Source organism: Panicum virgatum, chromosome 3K (assembly GCF_016808335.1).
Source record: "Panicum virgatum strain AP13 chromosome 3K, P.virgatum_v5, whole genome shotgun sequence".
In the NCBI taxonomy this organism is placed as follows: Eukaryota; Viridiplantae; Streptophyta; class Magnoliopsida; order Poales; family Poaceae; genus Panicum; species Panicum virgatum.
The window spans coordinates 56942655-56959659 of record NC_053138.1 but is presented as its reverse complement, the minus strand read 5'-3'; the positions used below and the strand labels follow the sequence as shown (position 1 = coordinate 56959659).

The following is a 17005-nucleotide window of genomic DNA, read 5'->3' as shown; positions in this document are numbered from 1 at the left end:
GCTGCTCAGATCTACAGAGTCGTGGCCTGCTCAAGGTGGGTGGCGGCGTGAGCGGCGATGGCTCGCTGTTGGGTGGCGGTTCTCGAGGCCTACCTTGCCTAGACTAAGTTCTGGGGAAGGATTTGGACGCCGGTGATCGTTCGCGGAGGGAGTTCGGAGGTGGCATGTGGGAGACGGTGGCTTCGACCGGCGTCGCGTTCCAGCTTGCGAATTTATCCCGAGGCCTAAGTGTAGCGGAGGTCTGCCGGCGGGCAGCGCGGTGGCGGTGGCGGCTGGTGGCTGCTGCGGGTTGCTTTCATCCTCGACGTCCCCGTGTGAAGAGGTGGGCCTCACCAGTCTGTACCGGTGTGCCAGTGAGCTGAGTAGGTTGTCACGACTCTCGTGTCGTTCGTCAGCGGTCAGGTCGATGGGAGCCTAAGTGCTCGTCCCTCACGCTACCGGCGACTGCGGCCAGAGTTGTGGTTCATCGTGTTCTTCATCGACGGGCTGGCATTGGGCGGAGCTTCGGGCGAAAGTCTATCCCGGCGCTGGTGTCGGGGTCAGCAACGGCGGCGTCTTCGGATGTTGTGAACCTCCGTGGAGGCGTTGGTTGAGGGGCTCCCTGCTTGGTCTTTGATTTTCCAGGTGAAAACCTTTCTCCGGCTGACCGGAGGGGCGGCGACGGCGGCTTCGACGTCGTATACTTCTTGGAGGCGTCGTCTTGGAAATTAAGTGATCGGCTTCAACTGTGGAGGAGCGGTTTGGTGAGCGGTTCGAGGTTTGATTGGAGCATAGACGGAGAAGAAGATTGAAGCTTAGTCTTCCTTTTTCTTTTTGTTAGTGCGTTTTTCTTCTTGTTTCTTGATTTACCTCGGTGTGAGGTTTAGAGTCTAAGTACTCTCGTGTCGTGTAACCTTTGGCCGTATATATCCACTTGCGGATATAGAGGCTGGGATTTTATTCCTTAATCTAATAAAAAAACTAGATATTGCAGAAGACGGCGCATGCATGCACAGCCTGTGCGCTTAGTAAGACAATCAAATACGTACGTGGTGAACGAAGTTATTTTAGAGTGCCGCGTCCAGGCCAGGACAAACATGGTGGCTCGATGATCTATCCGCTCTTGACGCACGCGATGTGAAATCTGACCTTACAACCCCCACAGACGTATTGCCACACGGGTAAACCTGTGCGGCAGGCCCCGCACACGTGTCCCGACGAAGGGACCATGCGGAGGTCATGCTCCGGGTGGAGTGAGCTGCGAATCGTCTGCGGGAACCGCCGCGTGCAACGAGGGTGTGCGTCGAACAAGCAGTCGATGCAGCGGTACACCAAACTCCCTGGCGGGCATTTCTCCTCGCAGAGGTCGCACACCCATCCAACGCCGGACCTGGGGATGCGGCTCAGCTGGAGGGTGTGCCAGGGGTGGGCGAAGAAGGTAATGGTCGGCTTGTAGGAATCCGCGCAGTACTCGTGGATGTCCAAGTTGCAGGTGTTGCAGCGGTAGCCGACGCGGCCGGCGAGCTTGGATAGACAGATGTCGCAGGTGTGAGAGGCCGTGCAGCTGTACTGCAACCTCTGAAGCATGTGTGGGTCGGCGAAGTGCCTTAGGTAACTACCCGCCATGGCTATGCGGCCTTCGGAGAAACACGCATGCAGAGGACTTGGAAATATGCATGTGCGTGGGATTTCCAAGTTGTCGATCTTATGCCCAGGAGGTGTTAATATATACAACCGATACAGAATAACTTCTCCTGCCGCTGGAACAATAATAAGTTGACTGGACCCACCACTAAACTCGGGAATCATGCATGAATGTCCTCCATTGTTAGAAACCATAAGTGAATTTTACCACCTTCCCGCACGTCCGCTTAGGCCAGTTACCTAGACTAAAAACTAGGTAAATGAGTTTTATGGTGATGAAACTCTCATCACATCTCATGAAACCTCATCTTTCTCTCTTCTTGTCATGTCAGCAAAATTGATGATATTTAATGTCATGAACTAGACTTTGAGGTTGAGTTGGTCACTACATGCATGACTTTACACTCATTCCCCACAAAGGACGAAGCCGACAACATTGCGGACTATAAACAACCTTGCCTCATTATTACTAGCTAGATAAGGTCTCACTGTGATCACCATACGTTTTACTCTCTTAATGATGAACTTTCTAATCCCATCAAATTAGAGCGCCTTAATTAGTATTCATAAACGGACATAACGTACGTACGTACGTACCAACTACACCAACGTGGGATCAAGATTTCTTCCTTTAGATTGTGTCAGAGAGCTGAGGTTGGGCAGCACCATCAGCTTCTCTTAGTGTGGAGGGATTGAAATTGAGGAGAACTGGGACAAGGTTAAAACGATTTTTCTTCCTACTGAGAAGCCACCTGAAGCATGTGTCCCTTTGACTGCCACCCTTCCATTGGAGGTGCTTGTTACTTGCCTCATTTGTTCTCACCACAACCAGTTGATCTCATGTCTCACATGTTAATAATTATTGCAAGATGTGTTTTAGGCAGGTGCAAAAATTGGTGATTTCATTAAAGGAGTGCTTGCCACCATTTTTAACTCGGAAAAAGTTTGCTTGCCATCGGTAGTTAATAAAAATCTCTTTATTTTCAGTTTTTTTGCGAATAATTTGTGTGTGTGTGAGAGAGAGAGAGAGAGAGAAATTCCCACCTACTGTATTAATCGAAGAGGCAAAGCATCGCCAACACAGGTACACCCCTGCATACCAAGGGTTGTACAAAATAAGGAGAAGGAGATGGGAAAAGGAAAAGATAAAACAGAGGAGAGGGTACAAGGCCAACATTAGTCCATCTGACAGAGGCAAGCTGCTCCCTACTGAATAAAGCTGCATCCAAATATCTATACTCCATCAATCTCCATTCCATAGGTGACTGTAAATTAAAGCTCACAGTCGAGTCCGACAGACGACGGGCGTGGTTGCATCACCTATGGAGCATATCCAGGATACGATCGACGAGCCTCCAACACCATTTCAGAGGAGGAATCCTCAAAGGGGGAGGGCCGAAGAGAGGAAAAAGAGGAGAACCAAGAGAGCGGATCATGGTCTCGTAACCTAGCATTTGATGAGGCGATGCAACCAAGGATCATGGAAGATAACAAGGCAAAGAGACTCTTAGCAGACCACCAGCAAAAAGACGGCCACCGATCGACGAATGGAGCCACCACCGAACAACATACTCGCCGGAGACACCGCAGCCATTGCACCTCCACACCACCCCTCGTAGCTACGCCGCTCACCCTCCATCTGAGGGTCAGGCCAACGAAGTGGGGACTAAATGCGGCGGGAGGGGAGCAAACCAAGGCTCACCAAAAATGACGATCTCCCCTTCAATGCTGACAGAGCCACCCGAAAGCACATCCGGGCTCTCAAGCACCATCATCCAACACTGTGCAAGGGGAGGAAACCTCGCAGAGAAACGGTAGAAGAGTGAAAACACCCGGCATAATATTTGATGGCACCACTGGCAAGGAGAGCGCCGACGGAGCAGAGGCGCCAAACGGAGGACACCAAACGAAGAAGATCCACAGCTTGAATTAGCCTTGCACCAGAACCAACGCCGGGGATCCTCCGCGACGATGCCTACAGGTTGGAGAGAGCTAAGTCGACGCCTCCAAGGAGGTGAGCGACATCCTCAGACACCGCGTCGAAAGCACCGTATGTCGGGCACGGCTTTCGCCTTGAGACCCTGCACGGCCGCCGGCATCGGAGTCCTCCCAGCGCCAAATTTGCCACGACCGTCCATTGCAGACGGCGAGCCGATGAGTAGGCCACATCGAGCAGGAGACCCCGGCGAAGTAGTCTCCGCTGCACCAGATCCACGCCCCCCGACCAGGAACCGCGAGCGGTGGGGCGAGGCAGGGGTGGCGGCATGGAGGGGAGCCCCCACCCAAATTTGCGGGAGGAGGAAGGAGGGCCCTCCTCACCACCGTCCAAGCAGCAGCGTGGGGGCTACTGTGGGCGACTGCCCGCGGAAGCACAGAGGTGCCACGCCCTCTTGGTGGAGGGGCAGGGTCTCAGCGGCGTGGAGGGCGGCGGTCACGGCGACATGGGTCCCTGCCCAGATCTGTGGGAGAAGGGGGTGTGGGGGTGACGCCGCCGCTGCCGAGCAGCCGGCCGACCAGCCGCACGAGGAGCTTCAGAGGGCCATGGCCGCGGTGGCGCCGCGCCCGCGGAGAGGAGGTGTGGTTGCCTAGATGTCGTGGGGAGCGGTGTACGCGGCGTTGAATGGAAAAAGGGGCCCGCCGCCGCCATCCTAGCAGCCGCGTGGACTTCCGGCGGCTGCTCCGGCAGCGGCGAGGGCAGGGGAGGCCAGGAGGAGGAGGCGGCGGCGGCGGTGGCGGCAGGGGACGCGGCCCGCCCGAGTCGCCCCTAGGGATGACGGGCGGGGGGGGGGGGGGGGTGATCCTCTTTATTTTCAGTTGTCACTAGCTTCTTGAATTGTCATATTTACAAGAACCTGCTCCTTTTGCAGACTTGGATTTCTCATTTCTTGAAATGAACCCGTTCGCCATGGAAAATGGGGAGCTATACCTCTGGACATGGCAGCTTTCAAGAACTTCAAGAAGCGAGTTTCGTGCTTCCTGCGGACATGATATTTTTTTCATGGGATTTTTGAATTAACTCTTATTTATCAATTGGTCAGGTAAGGAAATATAGTCCCTGCCATAAGGAAGAGAGCGCAACTGGAAGTTTTATCCATGAACTAGATGAGAAGGCGTCGCCACTTGGATTGCACTTTTGATCATTCATTCTCTTCTGTCGAAGCACGGGTCACCTGTAAATTATCAGCATTTTTGTTTGCACATAGAAAATATATAGGAACACTGGTGTTGTGGTATATCTTGTTATTTTTTTATTTTTTTTGTTGCATTTCTCAGTGCTGACTGATGAAGTAGAGATGACTACATGAGGAGGTCGACCCCATCAATAATGGAGCCTGTTCGCATTAGATGATAACTGAGCATCCAAAAAGCCACAACATATCGCATCCATGATGCTGTTAAGGGCCACCATCATAAATTGTTTGAAGCATCTGTTCGAAAATAACAGGGGGGCAGCAGAGCTCCACATGTGTTGCCTTACCATCTGATTTGAATATCAGATTCCATCCTACACACGGATATATTTTAATATCAAAGACATAAGCAAGGTGGAGTGATTGGAGTAGCAAAGTCATATGCAGAAATAGTTAGGTTTCTGCTCCATTTATTCATTGATGATCACTACAAAGACAGAGAAATTCAATTCAACTTGTTTATGCGAGATCCCTTGTCGGTAGCTACGCACAGAGGAATGCATGCATCAATAGTCCGGGCGAACTGTTTCACGATGTGCCTCATGAACTATTGAGATAGCTATGTATGTATGCGCACCAAAGCAAAACCTCCACTAGTAATTGTCTGGAATATAATTGATTCGATCAAGGTAAAAGCAATGCACAAGCATACACTTCGGAGGTTGCTTCTCGCATACGCCAAAACTACTTGGTCATGGATTCCGTTCTTGTTTCTTTGTACCTGCTTTGAATTTGTCGGAAATTTTGATGGGGGACACAAATAAAACTTGAAATTTGTTGTAGGTTAGAGTGGCCTACAGCAAAGGACAAATTTGCTTTCGTTTTCCTTTTGAAAGTAATCGGTGCTCGTAGCCTAAGAGGAGGAGGAAGTAAACTAGACAAACTTAAAATTTTAACATATAGCTCAAACTAGTTTGCATAAAACATAAAATAGATCATGCTATTTAGATGTGCAACTATGGTTCAACTAGAGTGAAAACCCTATCCTAATGAATTTTGCAACATATAGTCAATCCTAGTAAGATACTGTACGAAGAATGTAAAGGTACGCAAGTTGCAAGTATTAAATGTGGAAACTTAAAGAAAGAATGAGGAGAAGCAAACTCTTGACGCGTGATTTATCCCATGGTATCGGTAGGAACAAAGCCACCCGCCCACTCCTAGTCCACGTTATTGAAGCACTCACTAAGAATATTGCCTTCCGATCACCAAGTCTCATCCGGGACTCTTCTTGACTTATCACAAAGGCTTAGCCACCAAGGCTTGCACCAAGTCCCCGGTCACCTTAATACTGTCTCCACTAAGGAGCTTCTCTAAGAAGGAAGGAGGTCTCTACGTCTTCCGCATAAAGTCGTCGTCGCCGCTCCACATCAAGCAGGAGGGTCAAAGACTTGCTGACGAGCCACTAAGACTCCAAGAGGCTGACACACCGAGATACAAGCTTTGGTTCACTTAAGAACCAGTCACAAGGCAACTACACCTTACACACTCACTCTCTCTAGAGATAGCCTAGCACTCTCACTCACAAAGCTTGTGCTAAACCTATGAATGTGATCAATGAGCTCTTGGATGGCTTGGAGAACTTTAGCAGAGTTTCTGTTGTAGGTTCTCACGAACTCCAGCAGCCTCAAATGACACGGGGTGAGGATCTTAAATAGGTAACAGGGCAACCCATAGCCGTTGCCTGCCTTTCTGCAAAAAGCTTAAAGCGTCGGTTAAACCGGTCGCCACCATCAGTTTAACCGGTTCCATTGAACCTGCATACTAGCCGTTGCCTCCAATGTCCACCCTCTGCTAACATAATTGCACTACGCCTTGCACCGACGCACCGTTGGCTCAACCGGTGTTGAAGACTTTGTCCCTCGAACTCTTCAGCAGCTGAAATGCTCTCTGGCACATTAAACGACACATGCACCGACGCCTCTGAGCATAGAGTCGGTTTAACGGGTTGCACTTGCATTTCTCCACTTGATCGCCATCCCAGTCCAGGAATGCACTGACACCCATCTTCCTATAGCGTCGGTTGATCCAGCGCAACTATCTTCTTCTGCACTTGGTCACCGTAGCAATATTCCATTGCACCGACCTGTTCATTTCCCATGGCATCGGTATAATCGGTCGCATTTTTCCTACAGAACTCTTCTAGTTCGGCACTTCTTTGAGTTCTTTCTTTGTTTCTTGTTTTGTTAGGGCTTTGTAGTTTATCCTTGACACACTTGTTAGTTCCAATGATTATGTTGTCACACAATCACCAAAATCACAACTTATGGCCATTTTTGCGGGTACACAACTTATGGCCTAATGGGGCCATATTCCTTACAAACTCTCTCTTTTTGGTGATTGATGACAACACAATCAAAGCAAGCATAAATTTACAAGAATTGACAAATTGACCTACTTACACTTGCTTGGATGCTTACCATCATCCAATCTTGTACTTGGCCTCCCCTAATTCCATGATTCCCCCTTGACTTCTCCCAAATTGGGTGTTTTGTATTGGATTTCTTGTACCCCCAATCCTTGCTTGACAACTACTTCTCCCTAATCTTTATCCATGTTTGCTTTGATTCCAAACCTCTCCCCCTTTGGACACCTAAAAAAGCCTCGCAAAATAATATAGCTCAAAGGAAAAGTTAGTAGCCTATGGAGCTAGCTTCATAAATCATGATCCCTATAAGATAATATCAATGAAGATACTAAATTCATGTTTACTAGGATGGATCACAAGACATGAAACTTGCACGATATGAGCTAAGCTTTCTACAAATGTGTCCACAAAATACTAATGTGAAAATCAAGTGCACAACTAGATATTTAGAGTTAGAAAGCTTACATCATATCACACGCGGAGGTAGCTCTAAAAGATCAAAGAATTGACGATGATACCAATTGAAGGAGTTTTGAGCCTTGCATACCTCCGGGGATCCTAGTTATCTTGGTTGTACCACTTGAAAGAAGTTGAGCAAGAAGCACTTGGGTACACCAAGGAAGGCAAATGTATGAGCACATGGCATATGAACTTGGATATGTAAATTTAAATTTGATAGAGCATGACTCAATATGCATGAGAGCATAAGAATTTTTCTCATCACTCTTATAGAGTTGTTAATTCACTTTTAAGAGTGAATAACATTATCTTAGTGTGATTGCACCAAAATGCGCCATTGAGAGACTACATAAGCTTGCAAACTTGTTTGTCCCCAAAATCACAAACCATAGAATGAGCTCCCCTTAGATGTGTGCATTTAGTATTTGAATCACCAATCAAATGTATGCACATTATTTTTAACAATAATGGAAAGCTTACCTATAGCTTGTGTTCATGGTACAAAACTGAAACACATACATCATGAAGTTCATGTGCCATGAAAGCGAACACCATGCAGTTTTTGTACACACTTGTAGGTTGCTCTGTCACACCCTGAAATTTTTAAATTTCAGGATGTGATTAAAATTTAAAAATAAAACAACAATTTTCTCATAATTTTAAAATTCTCTCAATATTTATTTTTGTTACAGGGAATTTTGTATAAAAAATAATTGGTTGTCTTCTAAATTAAACGAGGTCGTTATGTTTGTTATGCATTCATGCCGAATTGCATTGTTTTATTGATTGAGTTCAGTTGAATTTAAATTCTCCAAATTTAAATTCAAATGAATGTGTTTGGACCCCTGGTTCGGCCGAACCTGGACTGGCACCCGTCCAGGTGCACTTTGGCCGGTGATTCTCCCTTATCCTCCCAAAGGCGGTTATCAATGTTTCCATATCTGAAGATGGCGGGAACCGACCTTTCAAGACATAAATAGGACCTCCACACACTCTCTCACATATCTCATTCTCTCTCATTCTCATACACAAGGAGGAAAAGTAGTAGTAGTGCTCCACTTGTATCAATAGAGTAGGGTGTGTGCGAGGTGGAGGATCGGAGAAGAGCCGGATGTGTCGGCCTCTCTTCGTCTTGTACTTCGACGGATACGAACATTTGAGTAAGTATCCGGAGTTCGTCTTTTGTTAAGTTCTTGGTTCAGTATTCTTAAGTTATTCTCTCGTTTACTAGTTCATCATCTGTTCTCTTAACGGATACTCTAGTAGAAGGCCCCTGATAAAGACGGGTAAACGCTGCGCAACGCTAGAGTAAGTAATCAAAGGCTTAAGCGTGGTGTTTAGGCTCTAGATTACCTTTATTTGCCTCGTGCTCCACAGTATTGTGGGGTAGACCACGGGTGGTGACAGTCCTGTCGATCCGCTACGAAGCTGCTTCGTGGTTAGTGCACTCCCCCCTGTCCGGGTACGGCGTAGAGCAACAAGCCAGAGGGCCCTAACATACCTGGGTCAGACCGGTGCCCGAAGTAAACGAGTGCAGAACCTAAGTCTAACTTACATTGATTCTTATCCTTAGATAAATCACACTACCCGAAGCTGTCCTACTTCTCGTTCTCCTGGGTTATTCTAGCTAGAAGATCAGTGCACCTCCGTTCCCTGTGAAATTACGATACCCTGAATACTCTGAAGGTGAAGTGCTACAACGGTATCTTCCGTACGCTTACGGATCCTATCTGTGAACGTTAAGAAATACCAACATTGGGTTGAGGGCATTAATAGGCTTGTGGCCTTATTGATGGCACTTGAAGCATATCAAGGTTGCACCCGCCTCAAGCTTTTTCACCATGTTCTCACGGTTATCTTGAGAAGGTGGGACAATGCTCTTGCCCTTCAATCTTACCAAGTTCCTCATGAACCTTTCTACTTCTTATTTGAGTTCATCATTCTCCTTAGCAATGAGATCATCACATAATTTTATAACAACATTCTCACAGCATTTCTCATTGCAAAAGTGTGAGCAAGATTCATCAATTAAACCAATGCTAGAAGTTGAAGCATCTACCTTGAAGATAGGAATTGCACAAGGAATAGATTGCTCCATTTCTAAAAAGACATTAGTTTCATTTTTAATACTCCCAATTTTTAACTTGAGCTCCTCATTCTCCTTGCTAAGTAATTTGAATTTGCACAATAAATCATCGTAATTTGTAACAAAGGTAGTATTAAGATCATTAAGAGCATTAAGTTGTTTGATTTCTTTAGATCGTTTCTTCATGAATTTTTGTTGCTCATGGATCAAATTAAGAAGATCATCAAAGAAAGTCAACATCACTTATATTGCATTCACTTTCCATACCTTTGACTATGAGGCACATGTTGGATGATGATGAAGCGCCCTTATTGGTGCGGATGGTGAATCTCTTGATTGACTCATCACTTGAGTTTGTGCTTGATTCTTCACTGCCGCTCACCCATTCACCAAAGATGGCATACGCTTCATGCTTGGGCTTTTCCATCTTCTCTTCCTTTTTCTTTTTGTACATGATCCTCTCAACCTTCATTTGTTGATGGTGACACCCATCCTTGAGAAAGACCTTGTACCCCATCATGTTGATCTTCTTCAAGCAATTGTTCATTATCTTGACTTGCTTGAGAAGCTTAGGGTCCATCTCTTCTTTCTCATCAGGAGCTTTTGCTTGCATCCTCTTCTTTCTCTTCACTTGATCTTCCTTTCATCGTCATCTTCTTCAACATCTTGGCTTGCTTGCTTGCAATGGTACTATGTATCGGTGAAGAAGATGGTGCTCTTGGCTTGATGTCATTGCGAAGCTCATGGGCGATCACCTTATTAAGGACTCAATTTGGTGTTAAAATCTTGAGCTCTTTCTCATAGAGAATTGTTGTCACCAAATCCTAGTCGGTGGAGCGCCGGCGTCTTGTTAAAAATTCTTTGGTTTGGTTAAACCGAGTAGGCTTCCTTGAGACCCAAGTTTGCTTAGCTGGCAACTAACATAATTAGCAAGGTCGTGCCGTATCCTAGGAGTACGAGTCTTTCTGTGTGGTTGCGATTACCACGTGCATCAAAGGTAAGCAAAAACTGGATCAGGTCCCTACTGTCAGTGACGGATCGATGAGCAGACGTGTTCTAGATGGTGCGAGGCCGACGCAGTGTTTTTGTTCTGTTCTAGCTGGTGCGAGGCTGATGCAGCGTTTTTGTTCTGGTGAAGCAAAAGCATCTGCTAAGAAGATAGTACATGCATCAAAGGTCTCAATTAGACATGCAGTGTCGCACCCGGTTTTTAAAAGAAAACCAAATACATAACTATATGTATGTCAGGATCAAGTTCCATACATATAGTGATGTCATAATGAAATAATGAGCAACAATATCACGTAAAAGAGACTTATAACGAATAAAAGTCTATTAGAGATACACAGCTTTATCCTGGAAACGACGGCTCCACACTTCACAGGCAATCGACCGGGGGTTGCGTATGCCTAGAACTCAGCAACATCTTTAGCTTCATTGCAACTTTCTCCTCTGAGCAGTGTGATTATAGCAAGGGTGAGCACATGTCGTACTCAGCAAGTATATTAGAAATAAATGACATGCAAGGCTTAAACAAGGATATATGCTCGCTGAATAAAGCAGTAAGCATTTCAATTATCAGTTGAACATTAACAACCTATTTACTATGCATGTATGAAGCCATCCCACATTTATGAAAAAGAAGTTGATAACTGAATAAACAATTAACTTGGAACAATAAACAGCTGAATTTATGTAGTGATTTTTATTAAGTTGAACATGTGAGGGTCCGAGCCGCTTTTGACCGTAAGCACGGCTGATATATCAGTTTTCACTCTGCAGAGGTTGCACACTTTCACCACAAGTCGCGTAAAAGTTCAAAAAAACTTTGGACCCAACCATGCTGTGCTAGCTAGGCACAATACCACACTTCCTTAGGTGTAATTGCATAGGGATGCTACAAGGCCTTTATAAAGACTCTCTAACAAATAGTAGCCCGCTAATGTTTCAGCCGCTAGGCGAGTGCACCCTCCCTCAAAGCGAGTGTACCCCGTAGGCGTACCAACCCCTTTGGCAGGCCAAGTACCCCTCTTAAATCTAGTCCCCCCCTTGCACCTTTCGGTCAGCTACTAACAAGCTAGTGAAATCTAATTAATCAGCCAAGACCAGAGCCATGTAGTCCTTATGGTTGCGCATTTTTCCTGGGTAGTCGCTCCATGGTTGATTTTAATCAAGTTCACCAAACAATGATATTGTTCCAAAGAATATATATAAACAAGTCTCATGTCTCCAAAAGCATTATAAAGAAACCACCCATAACTATTGTTCAGCGGCTAAACATGCTATCCAAAAGACTTTTATTATAACAAAACCCGGCTAATCAAAGACATGGATAATCAATAAGGATAATAGGTACCCCTCAATTTAATGCATGCAAGCGTAAAGTAAATGTTATTAGGACAAAATATGATCAAAGAACATACTTGTCTTAAATCCAGATAATAACTGCTCAGATTCTTCAACTCTTGTTCTTACATCTCTTCGTCTTCACAGCTCTCGAACTGCGTTCATTTCTACTCACGACAAACATACAAGAAACAAGCCAAACAAGCACAACTAAGAAAAAAACCCTAAACTAAACAGAACAAAAACACAAAGGAACACACTAAAGGATAGGGCTCGAAGCTACGATCGCAAGAACACAATAAAAGCTTAAAACGGAGCTAAAAAAACTAAAACGGTCGATAAAAGGACTAAATAGTGCGGCAGGAACCTAAACGTGATAAAACATTTTTATATATTATTTGCGCACCGCTCGGCGAACGGTCCGGCTGTCCACGTCGTCGTAAAAAATTTTCACCGTTAGATCTTGAATTTACGGCAGCAGTTCACTGTCGTACGTGCCTTTCGAGTAAAAAAAATCTTGCGGCTCGAACCTTCTCATCTTCTCTCCTATCTCTACCGACCAGCCACCATTCGGTGCTCCATATTTGGCCTCCGCTCCTCCAATCCGAGTCCCAGGTCGCTCCAGCCATCATTGAACCTCTGCTCGATCCATGGTGGCACGCTCGCAACCAACACACGGACAACCCCGTTCCTTCCCGCTTGAGCGCCGCAGCCGCTACCCAGCTCGCTCATACACCGTACCATGCTCGGCGCCGCCCCGGCCCCGGCCCCGACCCCTCTCCTCTTCTCGAGTCGGAGCTCGAGGCGGCGGCAGCAAACCCGGAGCCAAAGCCGGATCCCGCCGTCGGGAAGCGCAGGGAGGTCAACCTGGCGCTGGCGATGGGGGGGATAAGGAGAAGTGGGAGGTCATAGAGGATGGGGGCGATGGCAAGGGAAAAGAGGTCAAGGGGAAGGCTGAGAGAGGTCTGAGGAGGACAGCAGTACGAAGGTGTAGATGGGGATGCAGCCTGCAGGTCGGCGACATGCCCCTAACGCTGCAGCGTCGTGCCGCCCAGCTCGCCGAGGCCATCACCGCCGTGCCGCGCCTCGACGGGGAAACGGACCAATCCATCCGTCCAAGCCCAATCGACGGTGAGGCAGCCACCATCCACCAATGGGGCCCTGAGCGACGTGTCCGAGAAGCAGCTGCAGCAGGAGGCGAAGAGCGGCCACCGTGCCAGCCGCTTCGGAGTCTGCGCGGAGGTCCACGTCCTCTGCTGCGCTGGTTCCACTCCTCTTCCTCACTCGATTGTGGTCCTCCCCCGTGCTCCCAATGCGACACGATCGGTCCGCGGCTGAGCTCTTTGGCGCTTCTGCAGCCGACTTCACTGCTAGCGACGCCGGCAACGAGCAGGTGCCCACTCCGGCAGAGACTAGGCCGCTGGACGGCTGGAGGTCGTGTTGTTCCAGGTAGCAGTTGCTACTCTCCTTGTGCGCCTCTAGCCTTGCCTTCCCTCCCCCTCCCATGTATCGCGTTCTTTTTATTTTCATGGCAGATTGTCTGAGTAATATCCTACTATCATGTGCTCTGCCCATACCAGCCCACCTCTGCACGTTTGGGCGGGCGTCGTCTGGAACATGCCAATTCTGTTGTGGGCTTATGCGTAGATACCTCTGAGGAAGATGGCTGCCTCTTACAGGTTCACTTCTTACTTCTCAGACTCACAAAAAGATATAATAGTCACTTCTAGGATTTAGAATACAGATTGTTCTGTCTGATTCAGTAATATAAACACAATTAGAAGTGCATGTCGTACGATTATCTAGAACTATTAAGCCTTCCAATTAGTTAAGGGCTACCATGCTTCACTGATTTTTGGTTGCTTCTGTTTCTTCAGAAACCATGTGAGCCTTTCATTTTATATTTCACAAAAATATATGAATGTGTATGAAATCAAAAGATGATCTGTTTACCATTTTTTAAGTCCAACCATCCTTTTGGATAGACCAACATACGTCAAAGATGCACCTAATAATTCCCATGTATCTGAGTGTGAACCATGGCATGCCCTTGGATCTATGTGGACTTTAAGCTGAAAGCTGCTTAATTGGAAAGGTGTCCTTGGACCATGCCTTCCTGCTTCTCATGTTTATGTTGTTTACTTAAACCGTCTTGAAATTCTTTTGTTTCAGGTAGCCCATTTTTTTTGCATATTTCTATAACCAATTGCTGCAATATTATGTATGTAATAGAGATCTTTGAGATGTGAAGCATATTGTTTTAGCTTGCCAGGTGTAATCTTTCCTGCTTGAATTTCAACAGAAGTGCTCCAAATGCTAATTACTAAAGTAGCCTCTCCTAAACCAATCCAACAACTGATAAAACATTATAATATACTAGATCTGTTGATTGTTATGGAGTCCAGTAATATAGTGGATATATTAACACCTCCATAAGAAAGTTTACTATTTGGCACATTATTATCCTGCTAGGCTGCTACTCGATAAATATTTCCACAATTTTGGTTTGGGATGAGACAGAGAAATATCTGGGAGGCTTCTCACATCTGGTCCTTCACATGCCTTCTATGTGAAGGACTTATATTTGCCTAGAAATAAAATTGTTTAGTTTTTCACTCCTCCACATCAGGGACCTCACCTGAGGCTATTCTTGGCCATCATCTGCGTTTAACCTGGAAGGAACTATGAATGAATTGGGCTATAATTATATGTCTCTGTTTCAAATATAATGTTAATACATTCTTTCTATTAATTGGACAGGGAGGAAACTGCGAGTTCCATTGAGGGTATATTATTAGTGGGCATACCTTACTAAAGCTTGTCTCATTCTTTGAGCTAGACAGACACAGGGGTTTGGTACAAAGAAGGTATACCATTTGAACTTAGTTGCATGTAAACTTATGCCTTGGATTTTATCAAGGTGTGACCATGGCATCGTTTTCAGCCTAATGTAGTTTTTTAATCACTTTTCTGCATACATCATTGTTGTAGTTTATTGCAAAATGTTTACTCTAATTCACCAAATGCTGCACTAGATATTCACATACTTTTACCATTACACTACCAGTTCCATGAGAACAATGGTGTTGGAGCAGTTCGTTTTAGATATCTTCCTATTGAGTACATTATCTTGGATATTTGGTCTCGCATTGAATTTTGCTGTCACCAACCAAACATCCATTATTCTGAATTATGCTATGTTCCATGTACAAATTCCTTTCACTGACCTTGAAGCTTGAAATACAAAACATCTCATTAGTGCCTTAGTTTCAATTCCCGCTTGACTGGACTATTTGATTTAGAATAAACATTTAAGAAGTATTACGGAAGTGAAATACCTTGATGCCATTTTTGTGCAGACTGTTTTCCAATGAATTCAAGGTCAGATGGAGTACTTCAATGACCTATATCGGCATGCATCTTATTTATCAGGACACTAAGTACCTGACATATTTTGACAGTCAGGTAGGGAACCAACTTATCAGTGCATAAAACAACCTTGCCATGAAGAATCAAAGAACAGCAAGAACTATGAATTTCTAATATGTCTTTGTAAGATTGTAGCTGTGGCCATCAACACTGAAGGTATTGTTAGAGTTCACTTCTTTCTCAAGTTTCATTGTGTGTGGTAGTGTATTCAGAACATTTCGAGCTTCTACCATCTTATCCTAATCCTTTGATGTACAATATATGTCATGCCTTAAGCAATTGACCACTTCTCTTGAAAAAATAATCTGGCAGTGGACGCTGTAGCATTAAGTTCCTCATCTAATCATTATAAGGTTTCAGAGAAATTCCATCAATATAAGGTTTCCCTGCATTTTATTTATGTTTCTCCTATACGTTGTGACCTCTATCATGCTTGCTTCTGAAATACCGTATGTTTCTTCAACCAATAGCAGTAGCAGCAAATGTTTATTGGTGGTAACTTTTAACTAAAATTTAACATTCCTACAACAATAGATTCGTAACATTCAATCTGAATTCCTTATCTGCTTCCTGGTAATTTTTCCATAGATCAATGGTCTTGCGCGATACAGATCGAATTGTTGTGCGTGTAACCTAACATCATCTAGATTTGTTATCTTTTGCATTTCAATTTTTGTTAGATACATTTCCTTGTCAGAGTACTTTTCGCCAACTCCTCTTCGCAAATGTTTTGTTTTGGTCGATCCTTCCCCCCATCTATTTTTATTCTTTGGACCTATGTTCGTATCTTTGTTCCGTACCCTTCAATATTCTAGGAATGATCCTGTTCTTCGTACATGATTACAAACTAATACTAAATATATCATCTCGAGTGACTAACCTTTTACCTCTTCTTTCTTCTTCCTTATTTTCTGGCTTCCGCCGTTTCTTCCAGAAGAGGTCCCAATTGGTCATTAAGTGCTACGCCAACGTCGCCGGCGACAACCAAATCCAGCATCCATTTCTTATACACACACTTATTACACGCAAAAGCTATTAAACTTCGCTTACCTCATAAAAAACAACACGAGGGCGCGCCAAGGCGCGCGCAAAGTAAGTACTCGTAGATACATGATAAGGGCTAGGTGGAAAGATTCATTTGACACTATAAATAGTGCATGCAGAATTATCATAGATTAGGAATAAGAAAATAAATTTGGACTCGTGGGCATGTATTGAATATATCTGGAGGATTGTCGGTAAAAAGAATAAGGCACAAACTGAAGAAAAAAACGGGATGCTTTAGGGCCTTACTGCGGAAAGCTCGTAGCTTCCTGTCCATGGCCGCCGGAGGCTATGGTGCTCCAAATTGATACCGATTCCCATGACGAAGATGCATCGTGGTTGCCGGAATCTTGGCCGGAGGAGTAGGCGGCGGTTCTGATTCTGGTCGGCGACGTCTGTTCTAGGCTGGTCTTCTTGGTGGCGTTTTGGTTGTCGTGGGAACGTGCGACGAGGCGAGCA

General features: G+C 45.4%; 2 protein-coding genes and 2 long non-coding RNA genes across 18 annotated transcripts; 2 read left to right on the top strand and 2 right to left on the bottom strand.

Annotated features, from left to right (window-relative positions):
* Positions 1–984: 984 nt before the first annotated feature.
* LOC120701089 lies at positions 985–1788 on the bottom strand. Its single transcript, XM_039985253.1, has one exon. The coding sequence runs from the start codon at positions 1786–1788 to the stop codon at positions 1093–1095; it is 696 nt and encodes a 231-aa protein (XP_039841187.1). The 3' UTR covers positions 985–1092.
* Positions 1789–2663: 875 nt separating this feature from the next.
* LOC120699823 lies at positions 2664–5281 on the top strand. The gene is made up of 2 exons (XR_005685640.1): positions 2664–3637; positions 4491–5281. It is a non-coding gene; the product is annotated as an uncharacterized LOC120699823 (long non-coding RNA).
* Positions 4833–10121, bottom strand: LOC120699824. The gene is made up of 2 exons (XR_005685641.1): positions 9995–10121; positions 4833–7786 (listed from the first exon to the last, which is right to left on the bottom strand). It is a non-coding gene; the product is annotated as an uncharacterized LOC120699824 (long non-coding RNA).
* Positions 8643–16774, top strand: LOC120699821. Of its 15 annotated transcripts, none has more exons than XR_005685636.1 (5): positions 8644–8801; positions 13432–13522; positions 13609–13752; positions 14834–14940; positions 15433–15900. XR_005685636.1 is itself a non-coding variant. In XM_039983904.1 (3 exons), exons 1-2 carry the CDS (start codon positions 12724–12726, stop codon positions 13728–13730), a joined length of 921 nt encoding a protein of 306 aa, XP_039839838.1. In that variant the 5' UTR covers positions 12445–12723; the 3' UTR covers positions 13731–13752; positions 15433–15876. The 15 variants fall into 15 exon arrangements, 1 of the variants encoding a protein (XP_039839838.1); XR_005685635.1 differs by having other exon boundaries at positions 8649–8801; positions 13654–13752; XR_005685633.1 differs by lacking the exon at positions 8644–8801 and adding an exon at positions 16440–16774 and having other exon boundaries at positions 12445–13522; positions 15535–15658.
* Positions 16775–17005: the final 231 nt, after the last annotated feature.

Excerpts from the sequence above, each read along its gene's own strand:
- LOC120699821 (XM_039983904.1), top strand. The coding sequence starts at position 12,724 with ATGGTGGCACGCTCGCAACCAACACACGGACAACCCCGTTCCTTCCCG. Across the intron at positions 13,523-13,608 it reads TGGAGGTCGTGTTGTTCCAG|ATTGTCTGAGTAATATCCTA; the intron begins GTAGCAGTTGCT and ends TTTTCATGGCAG.
- LOC120701089 (XM_039985253.1), bottom strand. The coding sequence starts at position 1,788 with ATGATTCCCGAGTTTAGTGGTGGGTCCAGTCAACTTATTATTGTTCCA.